The sequence below is a fragment of the Podarcis melisellensis genome (assembly GCF_964234715.1).
Source record: "Podarcis melisellensis genome assembly, chromosome: 1".
Classification (NCBI taxonomy): domain Eukaryota; kingdom Metazoa; phylum Chordata; class Lepidosauria; order Squamata; family Lacertidae; genus Podarcis; species Podarcis melisellensis.
The window spans coordinates 109,027,952-109,050,275 of NC_138528.1; the positions used below are offsets into that span (position 1 = coordinate 109,027,952).

Here is a 22,324-nt window from a genome sequence, read left to right on the forward strand (position 1 = left end):
ATCTCAATATTTTTTTTCTACTGCAGTTAAGTAGTACATAGTTCTAGCCATTGTAATAAAAATTTAAGGTCTTAAATATATATATAATAAATGTTCATAAATGTAACAATGTCTGGATGCAGCACAGGAATACCTTCCTGAAACTATTCTGATTCCCTGAAACCATTTTGACTCCCAAACTGACCAAATGTTTTCTCTGCAAGGAGGGAGGGGGTGAGAGAACTTTCCCATTGTCTCAGGAAATGGGTAATCGTAATCACCATTTCAAAGGAATGGGCAGACTACCAGGAAAGGCAATCAGATAAGGCATTATCAGAAAACCTGCCAGACAGGAAAAAACAACAACACTCAAATTTCTGTTGTAGACCGCCTTTTCTGTGATGTAGGTATGATGTTTGAGGGGGGTGGTCCTGGATTACACCCCTTCTGTGATGTATGTGTGATGTATGGAGGGGTGGTCCTGAGCTCCAGGGCAGGGAATTTAAAATGTCTATATAAGGCCTTGCACGCCATTGTTCAAGGTGCTCCTCCTTTCCTGCGTGTGAGGGGAGCACCCTGTTGCAACAGATCAATAAAGATCAGGCTTACTAGCTGCTTTGCTTCCCAATATTCTCTGGTTGGCCTCTGTTATTTTCTCCTACCAATAGGGAATCCATGTAAGGACTCTATACAGGCTCTTGGATACCCCATAAGGGAAAAAGGGCAGATTTTGTTTTCAAAAGTCGTAAGACTATACAGTAAATATGAACTGGGAAAAGAATGGTGAAACACACCCTAATGGCCCTATGCTGGACTCCCAGCTCCCATCTGCCCTAGCCAGCAGGGACTCCAACTCCCATCAGTCCCAACCAGCATGGCCAACAGTCAATGATGATGGGAGTTTGGAGTCCAGCAATATCTGGAGGGCCACAGGATGCCCCCCCCCTCAAAAAATGTATCAAGGCCAAAATGCAAAATCTGTCATAAAACTGTACTCGGGCATTTGACATATTGCACCTGAAAATACTCATGCACTACTTCCAAAGAGAACCTCTTTCTCCCTCAGATCAGCCCTTTTCTCAGAAGTCAAGGACTGGTTTTATCAGAATGGTTCTTAACAATAAACAGCAATGACTCCCCAACCTTTATTTTTCATACCGATACAACAACAGCTTTGCTGCAGTTCTGCGGAGCGCTCATTAAACGTATTGAGTGTATTGAGTGTATTGTAAATCTCCTATATAAATACTAAATAGCCTATATTGTTGCTGGTGCAATCGTTGGCAAAGGGCAAAATATAAAAAGTAAAGGGTAGAAATATTCTAACATGAATGGAATTATATCGGTACTACAAATTACTACATTTTAAAAAATGGAAAAAGCCATTGTCCCCCCCCCCTTTTCATCTGAACCAATATTAAACACTTGCAAGTGCACTGCTGCCCTCTGCTGTATATTTCAGTACTAAAATACAGGACCAAAGTCACCCTGAAATATTGCTTCTCTATATAGATTGTAGATAAATCTTAGGCATTTGTAATGGAAAAAAATTATATCTCTGTGTGAGAGGAAATTGGCTTTCAATATCTAAGAATAATAGAGTAGTACAGTATCAGCTCCAGGCTTTAATCACATTAACATGTATTTGGTCAAGTAACGCAACAAAAGCCACTCATCTATAGACTCTGTTTTGCCAACTGCAGTTGAATATCCAATATTAAATAAACACAGTGGACAGCCACTACGCCTTGGAGGGCTGATACACATTAACTTGAAAGTGAAGAAGATCCCAGCAGGCTTGAACCCTGAATGGACAGGTGGGCATGGTTTGGGGAGAAACTGCCTTGCAGGCCAACTTGGGACCCCCGGCAGTCCAAAGCAATTACTGCCACACCCCAACAAAGAGGCTTACACTTTAGGGAATAAAAGTTGTGAGAATCCTTACCTTTTTGGCTCTTTGTCCTATGTCAGGTGTCTTTGTAAGCAGTTTTTCAATCAAGTATTCTCTAGTCTGCAAAGCAAAACATGCTTATAATTAAGGCCAGGCAGCCCCGAGAAAGTAAAATTATAAATAAATAAGTAATCAACTGATATTAAGACAGGGTCAGTTTACTTGTGGCCTTAATTATTTTTACCTTTGCTTTCTGGAAGAATTTGCATTTTAAAAGTTCTGCTGCTGTAGGCCTGAAAGAGATTAAAAGTTAGGTTAGAGCATAAACACAAAACTATTTCCTAATAAATACAGTTCAAAACACTACTCAGTACACAGGATTTAATGTATTCAGCAGTGATAGCTGTTGTTCAAAAATCCAACATTAAACTTCCAGTGATTAAACATATTTTTTGAGACAGGTATTCAGAATGGTATTGCGAGTACCATTCTGGACACGCACGTGTACACACACATGTATACATATACACACACACACGTGCGCGCGGGGGGGTACATAAGCTTTCAAAATGTATGACTTTTTAAAAAATCAATTACAGTTGTAATCTACATATGAGATTAAAAATGTAAAGATGCCACACAGTCTAGAAACTCACATTTTCTAGTTTACCTCATAGCTCAAAAAGCTGCTTTCAACAAGTTCATTACAAAAGGATTAAGAATCTGTTCCAATTGTTTATTAAAACATGCATTATCAGTCCTTTGGTACCCAAATATTGCCTTGAATTTTAACCCAACGTACTGTTTTAGGTAGGGAAGAACAGATACTTCAAAGAGAGAGAGAGGGCAGTATAAACAGTCCTTATTTTGCAAACTGAGGTTGGCTGACAATATATTAAAAAAAAAAAAATTAAGGCAAATAGTTACTGGGGAAGTGCAAACATTGTGTCTTCAGCAGATCAACATAGGCAGCAAAACAAAAACCCCTAAGAAATGATACATAAAAAGATAAGGCCTTCTAAACGTGCCTGAATCAACAGCAGCATTCGAGGTGGTGGCCGAGGGCACTAATAAATCTCATTTGGCTCATCTCACCTTGAATACTTTAAAAATTGTTAGTTATAATCTAGAAATAACCGACTGGAAATTTGAGACGCCTCTCACAAAGCAACACAGATAGATAAAAGCCACTTTGGTGGCTCAGCAACTACAGCCAGAAATAGTGGAAGCTCTCATGTTTGTTGGCTGCTAATGGGAAAATGACACCACTGGCAATGTCTGGTAAGACCTAACCATGCTTGAGGTCTCCCATCACTGCCCTCTCTGCCTCCTCTGATCTGCAACGCAGCACCTAATGGAGTGATCCTCTAGAAAGTGGGGAAAAGAGGGTGGGAGCAGCTTTGAATAAGAATGACTGTTCTGCAAACACCGAGAAAACCAATAAAATGTGGGTTCAAAAAGCAGCTGTACTTCACTTTTGCACAAATCTGAAGTAAAAAAAAAAAATTAAGGAAAAAACCTTGATATCAAATCACTCGAGAAACCTTACATTTAGCCAATTCCTTTCATTGAACCAATACATATGTACAGTGGTGCCCCGCTAGACGAATGCCTCGCAAGACGAAAAACCCGCAAGACGAAAGGGTTTTTCGGTTTTTGCGACGCTTCGCTAGACGATTTTCCCTATGGGCTTGCATCGCAAGACGAAAGCCCATAGGGAAATCTCGGGGACCTTTTTTTAAATGCTGGCGGTGGGGAGCAAAGCCTTCTCCCCCCCTCCGGACTTCAGAAGAGGTCCAGGAAGGCCGGCGGGGGCGAAAGGCTTTGCTCCCCACCGCCAGCATTTTAAAAGCGGTCCGGGATAGCAGGGAAGCGCTTCCCGCTATCCCGGACGGCTTTTGAAGGCAGGCAGGGGGGGCAAAGACTTTTGCCCCCCCTGCCTGCCTAACCGGGGGCTTTTAAATCGCCCCGGGACTGTCTGGGGCGATTTCAAAGCCCCCGGACGGCTTTTGAAGCCTCCCCCAGCCGCCCGGCATCGGAACGATGTCCCGAAGCCGGGCGGCCGGGCGGGAAAGCCTCCCCCAGCCGCCCGGCTTCGGGGCATCGTCCCGATGCCGGGCGGTGGGGCAGGAACGCCTCCCCCAGCCGCCCGGCATCGGAACGATGTCCCGAAGCCGGGCGGCCGGGCGGGAAAGCCTCCCCCAGCCGCCCGGCTTCGGGGCATCGTCCCGATGCCGGGCGGTGGGGCAGGAACGCCTCCCCCAGCCGCCCGGCATCGGAACGATGTCCCGAAGCCGGGCGGCCGGGCGGGAAAGCCTCCCCCAGCCGCCCGGCTTCAGGGCATCGTCCCGATGCCGGGCGGTGGGGCAGGAACGCCTCCCCCAGCCGCCCGGCATCGGAACGATGTCCCGAAGCCGGGCGGCCGGGCGGGAAAGCCTCCCCCCGCCGCCCGGCTTCGGGGCATCGTCCCGATGCCGGGCGGTGGGGCAGGAACGCCTCCCCCAGCCGCCCGGCATCGGAACGATGTCCCGAAGCCGGGCGGCCGGGCGGGAAAGCCTCCCCCCGCCGCCCGGCTTCGGGGCATCGTCCCGATGCCGGGCGGTGGGGCAGGAACGCCTCCCCCAGCCGCCTGGCATCGGAACGATGTCCCGAAGCCGGGCGGCCGGGTGGGAAAGCCTCCCCCCGCCGCCCGGCTTCGGGGCATCGTCCCGATGCCGGGCGGTGGGGCAGGAACGCCTCCCCCCGCCGCCCGGCTTCGGGGCATCGTCCCGATGCCGGGCGGTGGGGCAGGAACGCCTCCCCCCGCCGCCCGGCTTCGGGGCATCGTCCCGATGCCGGGCGGTGGGGCAGGAACGCCTCCCCCAGCCGCCCGGCTTCGGGGCATCGTCCCGATGCCGGGCGGTGGGGCAGGAACGCCTCCCCCAGCCGCCCGGCATCGGAACGATGTCCCGAAGCCGAGCGGCGGGGCGAGAAAGCCTTTGTCCCCCCTGCCTGCCTTCCCAGGGGCTTTTAAATCGCCCCGGACAGCGGAGAAGTCCTCCGCTGTCCCGGGCGATTTTAAAATGCCGCCCGCCAGAAGAGGTCGGGGGAAGGCGTTTTCCATAGGAACGCATTAATTGATTTTCAATGCATTCCTATGGAAAACCGTGCATCGCAAGACGAAAAACTCGCAAGACGAAGAGACTTGCGGAACGAATTAATTTCGTCTTGCGAGGCACCACTGTATCTCTTGATATACCCCTTATTTTGTATGTGTATTCACTGCCCATAAGCATATATTGCTTGAAACAGGACTGGTTCTTCCTTATACCAGTCCGGTTTCACATTTGCTCTGGATCCACAGCATTATTCCACAGCTGCAGCAAACACTCTTTGCAATCAGGTATGGAAGGAAGTTCTAGATCAGTTCTCAATCTGTAGCCAGAGCGGGGGCTATAGGACTTCGATGGTGCCGTTAAAAAGGAACATTTTGCAGCAAGAGTTGGCATATTGTGGGATGCCAGATGCTAGATACAGTGGTACCTCGGGTTACAGACGCTTCAGGTTACATATGCTTCAGGTTGCTGACTCCGCTAACTCAGAAATAGTGCTTCAGGTTAAGAACTTTGCTTCAGGATGAGAACAGAAATCGTGCTCTGGTGGCGCGGCGGCAGCAGGAGACCCCGTTAGCTAAAGTGGTCTTCAGGTTAAGAACAGTTTCAGATTAAGAACGGACCTCCGGAACGAATTAAGTACTTAACCCAAGGTACCACTGTATATCCATCAAGCTACTGTGAACTTAAAAGAAAAACCACAACTTATGCAAAACAAAAATATTAAACTTGTATTATTATTATTTTCAAAGTTGGATAGTCCTGATGCCTTTTCCCAGGAGATAACTGCTCATCTGCTTTATTTTATTCCAACAATGAAACAGTAGGCCATTTGTGCACAGTTAGCAGCTTAGTAGAAATGAGTTGTCTGGAGCATTCCAGACTGAATAACTAAACACATTTCTATCTGCTGCCAAGTGGCAAACCTTTGCTTTCAAAGCACATGCCCTGGGGATTGAGAATTAATAAGAAATTAATAAGAGAGACAGTGGAAGGCCAAAGAAATTGAAGACAGGATGCAGGAGAGAAGAAAATCAGGGACTCCTGGAGAATTCAAAAGGCTAACTTATAGCAGACATTCGCAACTCCAAATTTCTCAGTTATGATCACAACTGCTCCATTTGAACTGGAACAAACAAACAAACAGAATGGACATGTGGCTTGTTTTACTGTTTTTATTTGCAATTTGTAAGATCACTGGAAATGAACTACTGAAATTTCTTTTATGCCTTGATCTTAAGAAATGCAAACACATTATAGCTACATTCCTTAGAAAAGATAAACTCCCTGGCAACCCTAAGATCACTGGATGAGAGAAGGTTTTTAGAACAATTAATTGTTTTGGCCATTTTTAACTGAAACTGCTTTCTGGAGCGCTTTAAACTTTAGATTTTTTTTAAAAAATAATAATTAAGAAATACATGTTTGTTGTGGATGTGTCTGCCACAGGAGAAAGAGAGGGATACACGTTCAATTAATAATAACAATGATGCTGGTGAATTTGCTCAAAGCCAGGTTCAGAAAATATATACTGCCCTTCATCCAAAGATCACAGGGAGGTTCACAACATAAAAATACAAAAAGTACCCAAAAAAGTAAGAGGGGAGCTTTTAAAGCCCCAATCACCTTCCCCCAACTAGACCGCCAAACAAACATAGCAACCTTTGTGAGAACTATATGGTACCCAGCCCTGAATGGGTGCTATTATCCAGCAGGTCAGGGAACTGTGAGGGACAGAGGTAAGGGGGGTATTTCTCCCCTCAAACCAAGCACCTTTGCTACTATCACTGCCACCTAAAAGAGAAGAAAAATATGTTTTTGAGGTGGGGGCTTGCTTTTGCGGACTGGGTAAGGTGACTGAAACAGGTGGGTGGTTATCTGAAGCCCTGGGTTGTTCAAAATCTGAGATTGCTCTTGCGCAATAAACTGAGTTTATCCAAAGCAAGACTCAAAATGATGAAAAGAAAGAAAGGAAAGGAAACATGGCTTCACAATGCAAAAATACTGCATATAGTCTTCATAGCCAATGTTCCTACAGCCTGAAGTTCTCAGAAACAAATTTTCAAGTGTGCTGAAAATGGCATCTTTATAACCCAACACGGTGCCCAATATATTTCAGATGGACCTTTAAACAAAAGAAACACTGTTAAACAAGGCAGTTTAAAGTTATTCCCTCCCTTACTCCAGAGAAGCTTTGCGTAACTTTCAGCAAACTCTAGCCTTCCCACCTCCCTTTTCTTTTCCTTTTAAAGAGACATACCTTTTAGAAGGGTCTTTCTGAAGACACAGTGAAATTAATTTTCTAAAGGACTTGCCGTACTTTTTTGTCATTTCTTTATCTTCCACACCCGTTTCCAACGTTGGAGGGTCATTTTGCAATGTCAACATTAATACCTATTTTAAAACCAAAGGCGACAAGAGAAACGGTATCAGACAAACAGGTTAAAACAAACACTATGTCACAATAGCAGTTAGAAACATATATGAAAGTCGAATCAAATTATGATGAGAGTCTTATAGTTAGCGTTAACTCTCCTAGGAGGCCTCATTTGGCCAGAATCAAGTATATACTTCCGGAGTAACACTAAATACGTTACTTCTGGAAAATGAGCCACCACAGCCGCTATACAGCCATGAAAATTTGTGTGCCAGACTTTTTAGCCTCGTCTACCGATGTACTAGGGACGCGGGTGGCGCTGTGGGTTAAGCCACAGAGCCTAGGGCTTGCTGATCAGAAGGTTGGCGGTTCGAATCCCCGCGGCGGGGTGAGCTCCCATTGCCCAGTCCCTGCTCCTGCCAACTTAACAGTTTGAAAGCACATCAAAGTGCAAGCAGATAAATAGGTACTGCTCCGGCGGGAAGGTAAACGGCGTTTCCGTGCGCTGCTCTGGTTTGCCAGAAGCGGCTTAGTCATGCTGGCCACATGACCCGGAAGCTGTACGCCAGCTCCCTCGGCCAATAAAGCAAGATGAGCGCCGTAACCCTAGAGTCGTCCGCAACTGGACCTAACGGTCAGGGGTCCCTTTACCTTTACCCATGTACTATCTGAAACCCGAGGGGCACATTGGTTGCTAGGTGTAAAATATATTGGCATTATTGTCAGCTATGCTACCCCACTATAGGAGGTGGTTCTGGGGGCCCAAGTACTGGATCTTTTTTGCCGGGACCTATATTCTGCCCTTTGACCTTACACAGCGGCAGGACACACTGTAGTGCTAAGTTAGACCCCAGCCATCTGTACCTTCCTAATTTGGTTGGACGCACTCTGTACACACATGCAAGTTGTGTCATGAGCCTACGCACTGGCGCCTTTAAGGGCTTTGCACAACACCCTTGCTAACGGGCATACTCTTTTCGAGATCAAAACGAAACCGGGCACTGCCATCTTCAAAATGTCTGTGTGCTCTTGTTACTATCAAAGTGAGGGGCCAGAGGTCATCCACTTTAATAGCATAGCACTGAGCCAAGAGTCACGGAAGTTGCAACACCAGGACCAAAAACATACCAGGTATCTGGTTTCTTAGGCACCGAAAAGTTTAAGCCTGTTTGGTTAGGAATTTACACTGCTATATTCAGCTCTGTTAAGGGTTAGTTTCTGAATATGTGAAACTGGATCCTAGGAATTTGCAGTGTTTTTCCAGCCCTGTGACAGACATGGCCAAGGAGAGTGAGCTTGTTCAAACTTGTCCTATGGGTTGCCATTCTTTTAAGACCAGTGTCCAGGACATCTAAATAGCCACTGCAAAATATACACGTTCATATTATGGCAACTATTCTTATGTCATTATATAAATATGGCATTCACTTTCTGTAAGTTCATAGCCCCTTTTATGTTCCTAAATCAAATTATGACCCTAACATATGTTTGGGTATTTCTGGGGGTCTCTGCCTAATAGACTCCTGCCTTATTCTTTCTGTGTTGCATGAAATAATGAAGGAACATAAGTTGTATCTGTCGTCCACTTTCTTTTTTAGGCTATGGTCCATCACCCCCGGTATAAATTACCAACAATACTGCAAGCAGAAACCTAGAACAGATTCCCGATTCCTACAACTGGCAAGATTAATATATATCTTATGCGTTATAATTTTAATTAACACATAATTCATACATGACTCAATACTTTAAATTCCTCAAAAAATGACTTCATATATGCAAATTTTATTTCTGATTAAAACTGGATGATTGGAAGGCCACCTACACCTTAAAGATGCTTGCACCGAGTTGATATAAGCTTGGCATTCTCAGTCAGTCCCATGGACCGAAAGAGTAAAAATAGGGGGGGGGCAATATTAGCACTGGCTGTGCAGTTGGCATCACTGATGTTGGCACATCCTTTGGGGAAGGGATACAGGGAAGGAAGAAGGAAGGAGAAGGACTTCAGCAAGTCAACAGCCTAGGAGGAAGCTGCTATGCAGACATTGACTATAAGACATTTTCAATGTTCAGATCTGTTTGCTCAGACCTTTTTGGCCATCTTAGCGATAGTGCGTGTGTGCATGTGTACGCACTTACGCATGTTTAACAGACCCCTGAATCAAAACAAACATCAAGTTGGCACATCAGTACACCTGGCACTCATACAAGCCCCAAACAACAATAACTAGCAATGCCGTCCAATCTTGCAAAGCATATCTCAACCTTCACATTTTCGGATTTGCTCAGGAAGGGCTGGTATTTTACTTGGTAGCTTGACAAGATTTCTTTTAAGCACACAAGGGATTCAACACAGGCCACTGTTGCGTGTTATTCTGGCAATCCTTTTTCAGAAAGAAGCTTATGTTAGTCACCTTAGAGAAAACAAGCTAGAAAGCTCCGGTGCCTACTTTTCTCACGGTTCCTAACCCACCCTATTGTTTTGATTTGGTTTTAATAATTGGGTTTTATGGATTTTACTGTATCGTATCATAAAACTGTGTTGACAATTCACCACAGAATGACATCCTGCTTTCCTTCCATGGGATAACTTGCTTACTCCAGGCACCCCCAAACTCAGCCCTCTAGCTGTTTTGGGACTACAACTCCCATCATCCCTAGCTAACAGGACCAGTGGTCAGGGATGATGGGAATTGCAGTCATAAAACAACTGGAGGGCCGAGTTTGGGGATGCCTGTGCTACTCCATGAAAGGTGGGAGGCGGGAGAGAGAGAGAGAGAGACAGACAGACAGACATATTGGCATATTCTCAGAAATCTGGGTGACCTGGCTTGAGTTTCTCTCTTTTTTTAATTACGAAAAAAGTGCTTCACTGCTGTTTCAAAACAGGAAGCTAGGCTGCCCTCAGCATGCCAGTCGCATTCCCTCCTAAACTGGGAAAGAAGGCTTCACAGGAACAACAGTCCATCACAATGTAGTGTTGCTCCCAAGAACACTCCTGGGAATAGTGCTGCATGGTTTCCATTGGGCAACCTGTACCAAAACAGAAGAGAACACCAATGGACTGCTGAGGACTTTTTCTGCCACATGGAAGGAGGAGGATAACACCCTTAGGTGTCTCATCTGGTAAGCCCACCATCAAAGTTCCAAGATGGCGCACACAATCCACTTTGCAACATCACTTCATACTTTTAGCGGGGAACAAAATGCGGGGGGGGGGGGCACAACAGTGCTGTCTATGCAATGCTACTTTTTATACAAAATTAGACTTTATTCTTATTTTCAGAACTGTATTTACTTTCATCGGAGGATATTTGTGGTAAGGCGCAGCTCCTGTTGCTAATTCAATGGCTGTTATTCCAAAGCTCCAAATATCAGCCTTGAAGTCATAGCCTCTCACCTATCGCATGAAAACATAAGACAGACAGGTTAGTTTAGCGCTGAGATGCTGAACTCGAGGAAGGCCAGGAGAATGGTGTATCACACAGGTACCTGTTCCATGACTTCAGGGGCCATCCAACATGGAGTACCAACAAATGTCTTTCTTACTTTGTTCCGAGTAACGTCTCCTCCTGTGGCTAAAAATGCGCTAACGCCGAAGTCTAGGAATAGAAGAGACAGGAAACCCTTTTAGTGTTTGATTAGCTTATACTGAGGTAACTATGCTATTTCCACTTGGATTCCTACATAAAATATGAAACGCCTATTTAAATGAAGCTGTGAAGTTAAATGTTTTCTCAGTAGGTGTAACAATAACACTTCTATAAACTGCATAGACGCCTCTCCCCCTCGTGAATCATACCTTTAAATAATATTTGTCCTTATGTATTAAGGCATGCAATACCCATGGACATGAACAAGAGGTCTTTTGCTTCCAAAGCAGCATTCTGGGTCAGTTTTCCACACGCTCCATTGAGAATTTAAAGAGTGTTATTTTTAGCTATGCATCAAAGTTTCAACAGAGAGCTGCTTGCACAGTTATTTCACATTCTGCTTCAAGTAACTCTGGAAGTTGCAAGATCAGAGGGAGAATTTTAAACAGTCATGTGAGGGCTGTGGGAGAAACTGATTAAGATGCTAAGTGTGGGTGTAAATAAAGAGGCAATTAATAAAAGCAGTCCTGCTGCTTGAACAGACCAAAGAATTCTGGACGACAAGGGCTATTTCCTATAATGGCTAGGCAGGTGTTTATGGGAAGCCCACAACGAGGGAACCTTTCTTATTTTGAAGGGGTTTTTTTAAAAGTTCTGTGCTCAAGGATGTACCACGTCCTCAAAGCCACATGCTTGCCTTTTTTGTCTGAACTGCCTTGTTTTCTCCAAAGATATCCACAACAGCAGGAGAGCAGAAGAGTTTTTCTAGCATACGATGAAGGAAGAAAAAAAATGCAACCCTCCAGAAAAAGAGCCACTTGATCAAGATGCTCTTTGTGAGACATTGATCAAAGGAACAACAACAGCTCGCTTTTCCTGAGCGCAGAGAAACCTTTATCAGCATCTGTTTCGTCTACCCCTCCTTATGCGGCCAGTTAAAATTCACTGGTCCCTGGAATAAAATTACAGCACCTTAAAGTAGTGGCATTCTGATTTTTTACTAAAGACAAGCCCTCTGTTCATGCTCCTGATATTAAATAGCAAGAGTTCAAGAGGGAGGAAAACAAAGACTTGATTGAACGATATGGAGTGTTGTGGTAGACAAGCAGACCACCGCAAACATCTCTTTCGCCAATAAAGTCATTACGGATTAATTTAAGAGGTTGTCACCAACACTTATCCAATGCTGGTAAGGTGTCAATAACCCCCACAAACAAGTTCCCAGAATTATTCTGAGCCAGGGGTGCCAACTTGAATAAAATAATGGGGGGGGGGGGGGAGTTAAGCCCCACATAATCACTCACAGGACGTGACACACACCCTATCTGAATGGCAATGCCCATCAATTTTTTTGGGGGGGGGGCGAAGGGACCTCAGCCCCTAGGAGTTGGCTCCCATGTTCTTGACTAATACAGTTATTACCACACACAAATGTCTGTGAACATAGAAAAAGAAATAAAATATAGGGGGTTACATGGAAAAAGGAAAGACTTTGTTTTATTTCGGCCAGTAGGTGTTAGAATTAAGAGCATGTGGATAGATCTTTATTACTATTATTTAATGCAGGCACCCTGAAACTCAGCCCTCCAGATGTTTTGGGACTACAACTCCCATCATGTCTAGCTAACAGGACCAGTGGTCAGGGATGATGGGAACTGTAGTCCCAAAACATCTGGAGGGCCGACTCTGGGGGTGCCTGATTTAATGCCTAGTATTCTGGAAATCTAGTATCATGGGAATATAGGAGATCCAAAGGACCCTCAAACCAGTCTTGGGCAATGTATCGATACAGTCATACCTTGGAAGTTGAACGGAATCTGGGAAGTCCATTCTCACTTCCCAGGTTTGTCGCTTTTGGGAGCCAAAATGTCTGAGTTCCAGGGAGTTTGGGATCCAAGGTATGACTGTACATTGCCCAGAAACCATACCAATACCAATGGATATGGGGGGGAGGCCCTAAGTTGTTGATCAACACCTGCTGAAGGCCTAGCGCCTGGGGTCAAAATGCTAGCAACAAGATTTCCATTGTTCTGGAGGTGGGGTTTCAGCAGCTTGCCAAAAGCTCTTTACAACTCTGCCTGTCTAGCAAAGTAAAACTATGCAAATACATGAAGAGCATGTTTTTTTTTTGTTTTCTTAAAAGTCACGTAACTGTGTTAGTGCAACTGTTAAGACCTAAGCGCTGTGCCAAGATGTAAGCTTAAAGTATACAAAACTGTCCTTACTGTGGAACACTGGTCATGAGATGGATCAGTGACCACAATGAATTAGCTTCATGAAAATCTTTCATCAAGTAACTACAAAAGAGGTACAAAATTAAAATTTCCAGCCTTGTCAATTTATGTCTCCTTGCTATTTTGATAAAAGGCCAAGGAAAAGGTTTTGATCCTCCCCCCGCACTTGTTAAAACAATAGACCATAGTGTTTTTTTAAGGGACATCCTTCTGCTTACACAGTATTTTGTACATAAAAAATCACTTTACTATGATATATCGGTCATTTTTTAAAAATAAACTGTCAATACTACTCACTATCGTTTGGTTCCTCCCCCCAAAAGATTTTATTAAAGTTTTCACAATACAGTGAAATAATACCTAGAACAAATAAAATTTAAAAAGGAAAGGAAAGAGAAAAGAACTAGAAAAGAAAGGGAAGAAAAGAAGCAGAGAAATAACAAACATTGAGGATAACACTAATAATAATCATAATATTATACCTTAATCTTCAATCCACATGCAAAGAAGTGTGTCATCTCTGCTCTCACCTGAAGAAGCTTCCCTTCCTCCTCAGCCTCACACCCTGAGGAAAACCTACTCTGACCCATCTTCCACCCAGGTCTCCCTTTTCTATCCATCACCTCTGTTTGTACAGTGGTACCTCGGTTTACATACGCTTCAGGTTACAGACACAGCTAACCCAGAAATATTACCTCCGGTTAAGAACTTTGCTTCAGGATGAGAACAGAAACTGTGCGGTGGCAGCGGGAGGCCCCATTAGCTAAAGTGGTGCTTCAGGTTAAGAACAGTTTCAGGTTAAGAACGGACCTCCGGAACGAATTAAGTTCTCAACCCGAGGTACCACTGTATCTTAAATATAAAGTTTTGCAGAAGGGAGACGTAGCAACGGCTTGCCTAAGGCTTTCTAAGTAAGGTCCGGTGAGTGTTGAAATTTCAACTGAGGACTCGCCGGCTCCCGCTCTTAACCAATGCTCTGACATTAGCTTCACGCCTTGCAGGGATTAAACCTCACAACCCACATAAACATTTTCTAAGCGCACAGTGGGTGCTTCAGCCTATGGTTCGTCATCAATGAACACCAGGGCTCTTCAACCTGGTAACATTTTTAAAAGGTTAAAACTTCAATTGGGTCTCTTAGCACATTTCAGATTCTCCATACACATTTTGAAGCTTTGATGATCATGATTATTACCTGCTATTTGTACCGAGCCATCTTCCCCCAGAAGAATATTACCAGCTTTTAAATCCCTATAAAAATGGATGAATAGGAGTCATTTCAGTTCAAGTAAACGAGAATATGATCACACTCGACGGAATTTTTTTTGTTGAGAAACATGCCACAGGATAAATTAAAAGCTACTCAAAACGCAGTGATTATATGATCTTCTCGTTAATACTGAAATTGCCACTTTTAAAACGAGATTGCGAAAAACGGGTATTATTCCACTCACTTGAAAGCTTATCTTTTAAATCACATGCCGAGCTGGAAGTCTCTGAAGTGCTGCGGAACACGGGATATACAGTTCCCCCCACATTTCAACCTGCTATGTCCTTCAAACTGCTCCCACTCTACTATAGCAAATAAAGGGTTGGGGCAGGTTGAAGATTCCACCAACAATTTAATTTCTTTAGATGAGGTGACATAGGAAGAGAAGCCAAGTGGAAACCAGGAAGCATCAGTACTCCCAGCCACACGTTTTTCTTCCTTCTCTGTTCCTCTCAGCATCAAATTCTGGACACCAATCAAATAGAAGGAGGCACAATTCAGTGTTGTGGTCTGAAACATGTGGTTCGACAGACACTCTCCTGGCTGGACTTCACGTATATGACAAAGACTTTCTTACTTCAGCTTGCATTTCAGTGTTTTTTATTCATCTTGTTTCATGGCAATTTTTTCATTGTTTTATTCTCTATATGCTTTGTTTTTACCGCTTAGAAATGCTAACAATTAAGGGGTATGTAAATGCCGTTTTAGAAAATCACGGAAGAGAAATTACACTAATACACATGGCGCATTAGCTTTTTTTACCTGTGAATCTGTCCGTTCCTGTGTAGATAATCTAAGCCTTCCAAAACCTCTTTAAGAATTGTTGCTATTATTGATTCTTCAAGGACGCCACTCTTGTGCTCTCCTCTGTTGACCACATACTTTATGATGTCCAACATGGAGCCTAGATTTTCATACATATACATATAACGGAATAAAAAGAGAAATGTTCTTTTTAGGAAGTCATCTTGCAATTCAAGCTTAATGATGTATACTTTAGCATTTCGTTTTCAACTCAGCCTTGACATACATACAAAGACCTCCAACAAGTAGAGCTTTGCTGAATGTCACCCCATTAACATTTTTGGTATAGAGGTTGTGCTTTCAGGTGGGCCAAATGCTTTTTCTCCAGTTCCGAACACAAACATGGGCATATGCCACCACAACCCTTAAAAACTAGGGCCCTCTCTCTTCCTGGGGAGTGATCTGAGCCAAATGATATACTGAATAGGAGATTAAGACATGAATAAGGGCTTTAGCACTGCCTTCACTCTGGAGCAGGGAACACTTCTGCCTCATTTTCTCAGGACTCGTTCCCCAAAATTACCCCAAAATGTGTTGCTTTTCACAAATGAAAAAACTCTCTCTCTCTCTCTCTCTCACACACACACACACACACACACCCTCTTACAGGTCAGTGTAGCAACATGCAGCCTATTTCTAAAGAAAACTATTTGCACAGCTTTAAAAATTTACACCACACATACCAAATTGTTAGTTTTGTTGTGGATTTATTGAATATTATTAGATAATGAGCTATGCTACTATAAAAGCAGCCTTGAAGCGCGGGGGGGGGGGGGCAGAAAGATATAAAGAAATTCAACTCACTATATAGGTCAGTGTTTTTCAAACTTGGGTCTCTAGCTGGTTTTGGACTACAATTCCCATCATCCCTGACTGCTGGTTTTGCTAGCTAGGTATGATGGGGATTGTAGTCCAGAAACAGCTGGAGACCCTAGTTTGGGAAACACTGATTTAGGTGCTCACGATCACAGATTTGATTAGCTAAAGTTAATCTCAATATCTCACTGCATCAATTTAGATAAACTACAGAGACTTACCTCCACTTAGCAGTTTCATAACCAACCAGAGCTCATCCTTGACCACAAAAGACGTATAATATGTAACTATGTTGGGATGGTTGCATTGACTCATGGCTTGAATTTCTTTCTATAAGTAATGCAAAATGCAAGTATATTATTTTGGCAAGGAAACAAAAATGTTCTATAAAATATGTTCCAGCTATTCAAACCCAAGAGAGGCATTATTTTGTAGAGCTAGGGAATTTAAATTATGTTGCAGAATGGCCATCTTTTAAAAACTAGCAACTTATACTTGCAGCTTTCAGAGTGGGAAAATATGGCTCAGATCAGGGATAGCCAACATCATGCCCTCCAGAAGCTGCTGGACCAAAACGCCCACCATCCCTGTTCTTTGGCCATGCTAGATATCCAAAAACATCTGGAAGACAACACGCTGACTAACCTTGACTAAGATTATATGGGTGGTTGCCATGTTAGTCATACTTAGAGTAGACCCACTTTACTTAAATTCATTCATTTCAGTGGGTCTACTCTGAATATAACTAACACAGGACATCTCCCTATGTGCACAAATATTATTCGGGAAGGGGGCCGGAAAGCTATAGCCCTCGAGTTGAATAAATGTTTGAACCCAAATATGAATTTTCAGACTATGACCTTTCTTGAATTATAAAAAGAGAGAGATGAAACATGCCAACTGGCCATTGGTTCCATTACCTGATTAAAGATTCTGGGTGGGCAGCAACTTTAAGAGTTTTTCATTGTTATAAAAATATTAGATTTTCATGAACATCATTCAAACGTTAGGGCGTCTAGTATGTACATGTATACATGTCCTTCAACTCAGTTTAACTTACAAGCAGTTCATCCATACTGGTCTGGCATTTTTCCAAGTTGATCCTTTTTATTGCTACGCGTTCTTGCCTGGGTTTGCATAGCGCCGCTTGGACCACAGCTGTAGCACCACTACCTGGGAGAGATAGAAGAAACAAGGTTCAAAGTTACCTATTGCTGCAGCAAATTTCAAACTGTGGGTTGCAAAAGAGGTTTCAGAGGAGCTTCTCGGGTTCATCCTCAATGAGAGTATCTTGCCAACCATGTCCTCCTTCCCATCACTTGCAATGCAGTCACAAGGGACACTGCCTGCAGACTCTTGTACAGTGTCAAGTACTAGGAAACAAAGCAAAAGCTGCCGAAGAGAGCCCAATGGGGAGCTGTTACCCCAACAAAGAGCCAGCCAAGATGGAAGGTTTTCATCCGCGCAGGCTGCTCCTCCTTCCTGGTTATCTGTTAGATCCCAGGGCACACCTGGGGCCTTCCCTGGCTTCTCCCTCCTCCGAAGTAGACACCTGGTGCCAAAGCCCTCTCTGGAAGCCAGGTGAGCAAAGCCTCCACTGGATCTGAACCTGGAAGCAAAAGGGAGGGGATCAAGCCAGGTGTGTAGGGTCTTAAGAGGACCCAAGGAATGCGTCTTTGGGGCTGGGAAACTCAGGCTGTACGATGGCAGCTAAAGGCTCTTCACGGGTCCCTAGTGGTTCTGGGGGCCTCGGCAGAGCTGCCTTCCTCAGATGAGGTCTTCCCAGAGTTAGGGTCAGGCTGGAGTCTAAGAACTCTAGAGCAAGTGTAGCAAATAATAGATACACAAGGAGGAAGACTTCCCAGAAGAAACCCAGACAGATGGGAAGGTAAAAAAATATTATTATTCCTGGTGTTCTCCTTATATACCAGCTGCCTCTATGATCTGTGCACCACCAAACAGGGTAGGTTTGATTTAAATAACAATTTAAATCACTAGTCAGTAAGACTTGATTTAAATCATTTTTTTCACAGAAAGATTCATTCTTGCTGGTATTCTTGCGGGATGAAGGTTTTTATTTTTGGAATAATACATTTTCAGAGTAGTTTTTACAGTTATATCAAAAATTACCGATTTGGTTATATTATTTAGAAATACATAGACAGACAATTATGAAATTATTGTGAGGCTTAATAAGTTAACTGTTTATATTTGGACAACTTTTCTGCTGTACTTTATTGGAAGGAGAAAAATAATCATTTCCTTAATAATAATTTAAACAAATTATTTAATTAAAACAATAACATTATAGCATACGCATCCATGTTTGTTGACTAATGTGGTTAAAACATTTTTTAAAAAAACCAAACTTAGACTGAGTTTTAGCACACATGAAAAACTTAAAACAAATCCTTATTTCCTGATGAATAGCCTTTGGACTATAATGTAACTTAAATAGAAAACTATCTTTAGAAAGATTTTTCCTCCAAAAGCATTTTATTTTAAAAATCCAATTTAAATTTGTATAAAATCTGCTTTATTTTTTTTAAAAAAAAATCATTGATTTTTATCCACCCTGCCTCCAACTTTTTAAGGCATTGGAGGTGGTAACTCAGAACCTTTACGAGCTGAAAATGGATGCTACACTGATGTCAACAGAGTATTCTTTAAACCACCCCAGTGACAATAATAGACATCTGAAAATAATTTCTAAGAGAGTGTGTTAACACACTTCAGCTGAAAAATGTTCACGCTGATCAAGCTTAGTTTAAACTCCCGTAGCTTTCCAGCCGCTCTGTGGAAAGAGGGTTCGGTGAACCTAAAAAAAAGAGGGCTCAGTTTCAAGTTACACAACTTCTGCTTGCCTGATTAGATACGCTGGACTCTCTTGTCAGTGGTTTCAGTGACACCCCTACCTACCCAACTGATGGCAGACAAAAAGCTTAGGGAATAAAGCCGACCTTGACGGAAAAACATTTCAGATTTGGGACCATCTGAGGTGACAATTAGGCAAAAGAGCTCTTTTGTTTATTTAATAGATGCTAAAGGGCCGATGGGAACATGGACCCTTTGAAACCCTAGACATTGCGTAAGAAGCTGGCCTGAGTGCAGAAATATGGAAGCCTTGTGCAAAGGTTGCCAAGTGGTATTTTGGATGGAGCTAAAAATTCAGGACCCAAAGCTAGCAGAACAGTGCGCTCCTTGGTTAAATCCATCATGGAAGCAAGCATCCTCTATGGCAGGTTCAAGATGAGTGGATTCCTTTGAGACGAGCTAGTAATTTACAAAACAGGACTACTACGCAAGCACTTGAGTATCTTCTGTGAATAAGCAATACAACTCTGTTACTCCTATACGTAACCCTTGCTTGGTTCATGAATCAGAACTTGACGTTTCCTCTAAGATCCCCTTTTTATTTTTAAAAAATACATTATTTTGCATTTTACAAATTCAGTGAACAGACCACACTTGTGAGATACCCCAATTGGCCTTCTCAAACACTAGGTTTCATTCTGCCAGCAAAACTGGCATGCCCTAAACTAACACAACGTGTGCATAAAGGGCCTTTTGTTACGCAGCTTTACAATGGGAATTCAGTTACGTGCCTAATCCAGAATAATAGGGTGCTCTTCCCTCCCATCGGACAACAGAACTGACACAATACCTCATGACTGGAAGTTATTGTCTCTGTGTTAATTGATGTTTGCTTAGTTATTTAGAAGTAGGATGTTTTGTATGCAATTTTCGCCCTGCCACGCTTTGAAGACAAAGCATGTAGCTCAGCATATCCACTCAATTATATTACCAAGATACACAGACAAAAACCGACACCACAACATAGCAACAAGTGCTTTGATACACACTCCAGAGGGTTGTACCCTTTTTCACCCTGTGATCTTTTTTGTTTTCATTCTTTTTTAAAAACCCATTAAAGTGCAAATGGGCAAACACACTCAAGAGCGCACCCCGCTCGCATACTGGAGAAAATTTACTGCAGACACCCAGCTATGATTACCTCGTAGATCCCAGTGCTAACTCCTAGCTGCCGAAGTCCCGCTGGTATTAATTTACTTCAATGTAAATTAAACTGCTGGAGCAAAGGCTCCACTGTTGGAGAAAGTTTGCTTCTGAATGCCACTTGCCCAAAGCCACAGGTGAGGAGAGTGTGGCCGCACTCAGCTCCTGCTTGCAGACATCCCATAGGTATCTAATTGGCTGCTGTGAGAACAGGTTGCTGGACTAGATGGGTCACTGATCCAGCAGGGCTCTTCTTAAGTTCATATTCGCATAAAATATTTCTGATGCTAGCATTATAAATTTAGAAGCGCTAAGACACCAGGATCATCCTGCTGGCAACACTTGGTCCTCTTAGGGGACAAACATATAACAGGCAAGGAAGAAGACCCACAAAAATAAGGATCTCGGCAGAGCAATGTAGTCGTGCCTTGGATCCCGAATGCCTTGGCACTTGGACTTTTTGGCTTCTGAACGCTGCAAACCGGAGAGTGAGTGTTCCGGTTTGCGAACGTTCTTTGGAATCCAAACGTCCAACAGGCTTCCGATCGCGTGCAGGAAATTCCTGCAGCCAACTGGAAGCCGAGCCTTGGTTGTCAAATGGACTTCTGGAACGACCAAGGTACAACTGTACTCACGAAATAAGAGCACACCCCCAAATCAAAGGGTAGAGGGGCACAGCTATCACTGGAGCAGCTCAAAATGCAAATGGACCGGGACCATATGTAAGTTTGCAACTTTGTGAACCACCGTGTGCAGTTTGAGGCTATCAAATTTAGGCAAAACACTGCCAGACCTATTGCTTATGAACATCCCTTCCTTATCATTTCGGCTGTGTAATTACAGCTAAGAGAGTGACTCTTGATGATGCAGTGGTGGCGATTCCCTTGCCCTTTTGTTTTATTGGGGAAACTTGCATCAATAGTTACTGCTGCCTTGTCTTCATAGGAGACAGATCTTCCTTGCCTGCCAACACAAATGGATTTCATTCCCTGTCCTCTCGTTTTCTTCCTTTTTTCTAAACAATGGATTATGGGTTAGGCATTAATCCTTAAAAGGGGCACATGCAGGAAGGAATGGAAGCAACTATGTCAAGGGCAGGAATGAAGTATTGGCTGAGTTGAGGCAGAGTTACTACTAGTATAACTCAGAGGGACTTAGGTTCTGCAGCAGAGTTTGCCAAACTTTTCATGCTGATGACACAATTTTTAGACATGCATCATTTTGCAGCTCAGTAATTCAGAGGTTAAACTAACCCTTTTCCAGCCCCCGGGAGGGGTACAGGAAGCGTTCATACAACATACCTACACACTACGGCCAACACATTAATGTGTTGCGACGCACAGTTTGGAAAGCTCTGTTCTACAGGGTAGGGGTGGAGGCAATATTGACCTCATCTGAAACATCAATATCCCTAAATGAAATAAATGAACGTTGGTTTATCCCAATATAGTAATTCTTCCTGCAGTACATAATCAGACAAAGTAGCAACCCAAGAGCACACAAGTTTCCTTGCCTTGTTCTTCTAATCTTCATTCAAGAGCCAGTGTGGTGTAGTGGTTAAGAGCAGTAGACTTGTAATCTGGTGAACCCGGTTCACTTCCCCGCAGCTGCTGGGTGACCTTGGGCTAGTCACACTTCTCTGAAGTCTCTCAGCCCCACTCACCTCACAGAGTGTTTGTTGTGGGGGAGGAAGGGAAAGGAGAATGTTAGCCGCTTTGAGACTCCTTCGGGCAGTGATAAAGCGGGATATCAAATCCAAACTCCTCTTCTTCTTCATTAATATAATACTCAGAACAGTGGAGGATCTTGGCTTGGCATTTTGGTGGTACAAAGCCAACCACGCCAGCTAAAGCTTCTGAAGGGTACAGCACACTGTCCACTTGTTGCAAACTTGCCACTGGCGATCAAAGCAGATGAAGGCACAAAACCAGTACATGGCATGGTTTTATAAATAACAACCCAAATGCACACACATACAACTACTTCATCAGGATGTTAAATATTTTAAACTAATACAGTTGTACTTTACAAACTTCACTTTCAGTGCAAGTTGCCATACTATTAGAAGGCAGCAATGAGCCGGTTTAGCTCCAGAAACAAAGAATCGGGAAGTGGTGCCAAAACATGGAAGCAATGCATGGAGAAATAGAATATCATCACTAAATAGCTTGTGGAAACAGTAACAGCCATGGCTGCCTATATTAGGGGGCTTCAGAACACGTTTAATAAATTAATTGTGACAGTTTAATCA

General features: G+C 43.4%; 1 protein-coding gene across 6 annotated transcripts in view; it reads right to left on the reverse strand.

Moving 5' to 3' along the window:
- STK39 (serine/threonine kinase 39) overlaps positions 1 to 22,324 on the reverse strand; it is a 110,424-nt gene that overhangs the window by 46,810 nt on the left and 41,290 nt on the right. For all 6 annotated transcript variants that reach the window (XM_081923438.1, XM_081923433.1, XM_081923434.1 and 3 more), the window contains exons 2-10: positions 17,117 to 17,229; positions 16,278 to 16,386; positions 15,199 to 15,340; positions 14,362 to 14,417; positions 10,832 to 10,941; positions 10,638 to 10,739; positions 7,223 to 7,356; positions 2,115 to 2,163; positions 1,925 to 1,990 (exon numbers count right to left, since the gene is read on the reverse strand). In XM_081923438.1, the coding sequence (XP_081779564.1) occupies positions 1,925 to 1,990; positions 2,115 to 2,163; positions 7,223 to 7,356; positions 10,638 to 10,739; positions 10,832 to 10,941; positions 14,362 to 14,417; positions 15,199 to 15,340; positions 16,278 to 16,386; positions 17,117 to 17,131 (783 nt within the window). In that variant the 5' untranslated portion in view covers positions 17,132 to 17,229. The remainder of the gene's footprint in view (positions 1 to 1,924; positions 1,991 to 2,114; positions 2,164 to 7,222; positions 7,357 to 10,637; positions 10,740 to 10,831; positions 10,942 to 14,361; positions 14,418 to 15,198; positions 15,341 to 16,277; positions 16,387 to 17,116; positions 17,230 to 22,324) is intronic.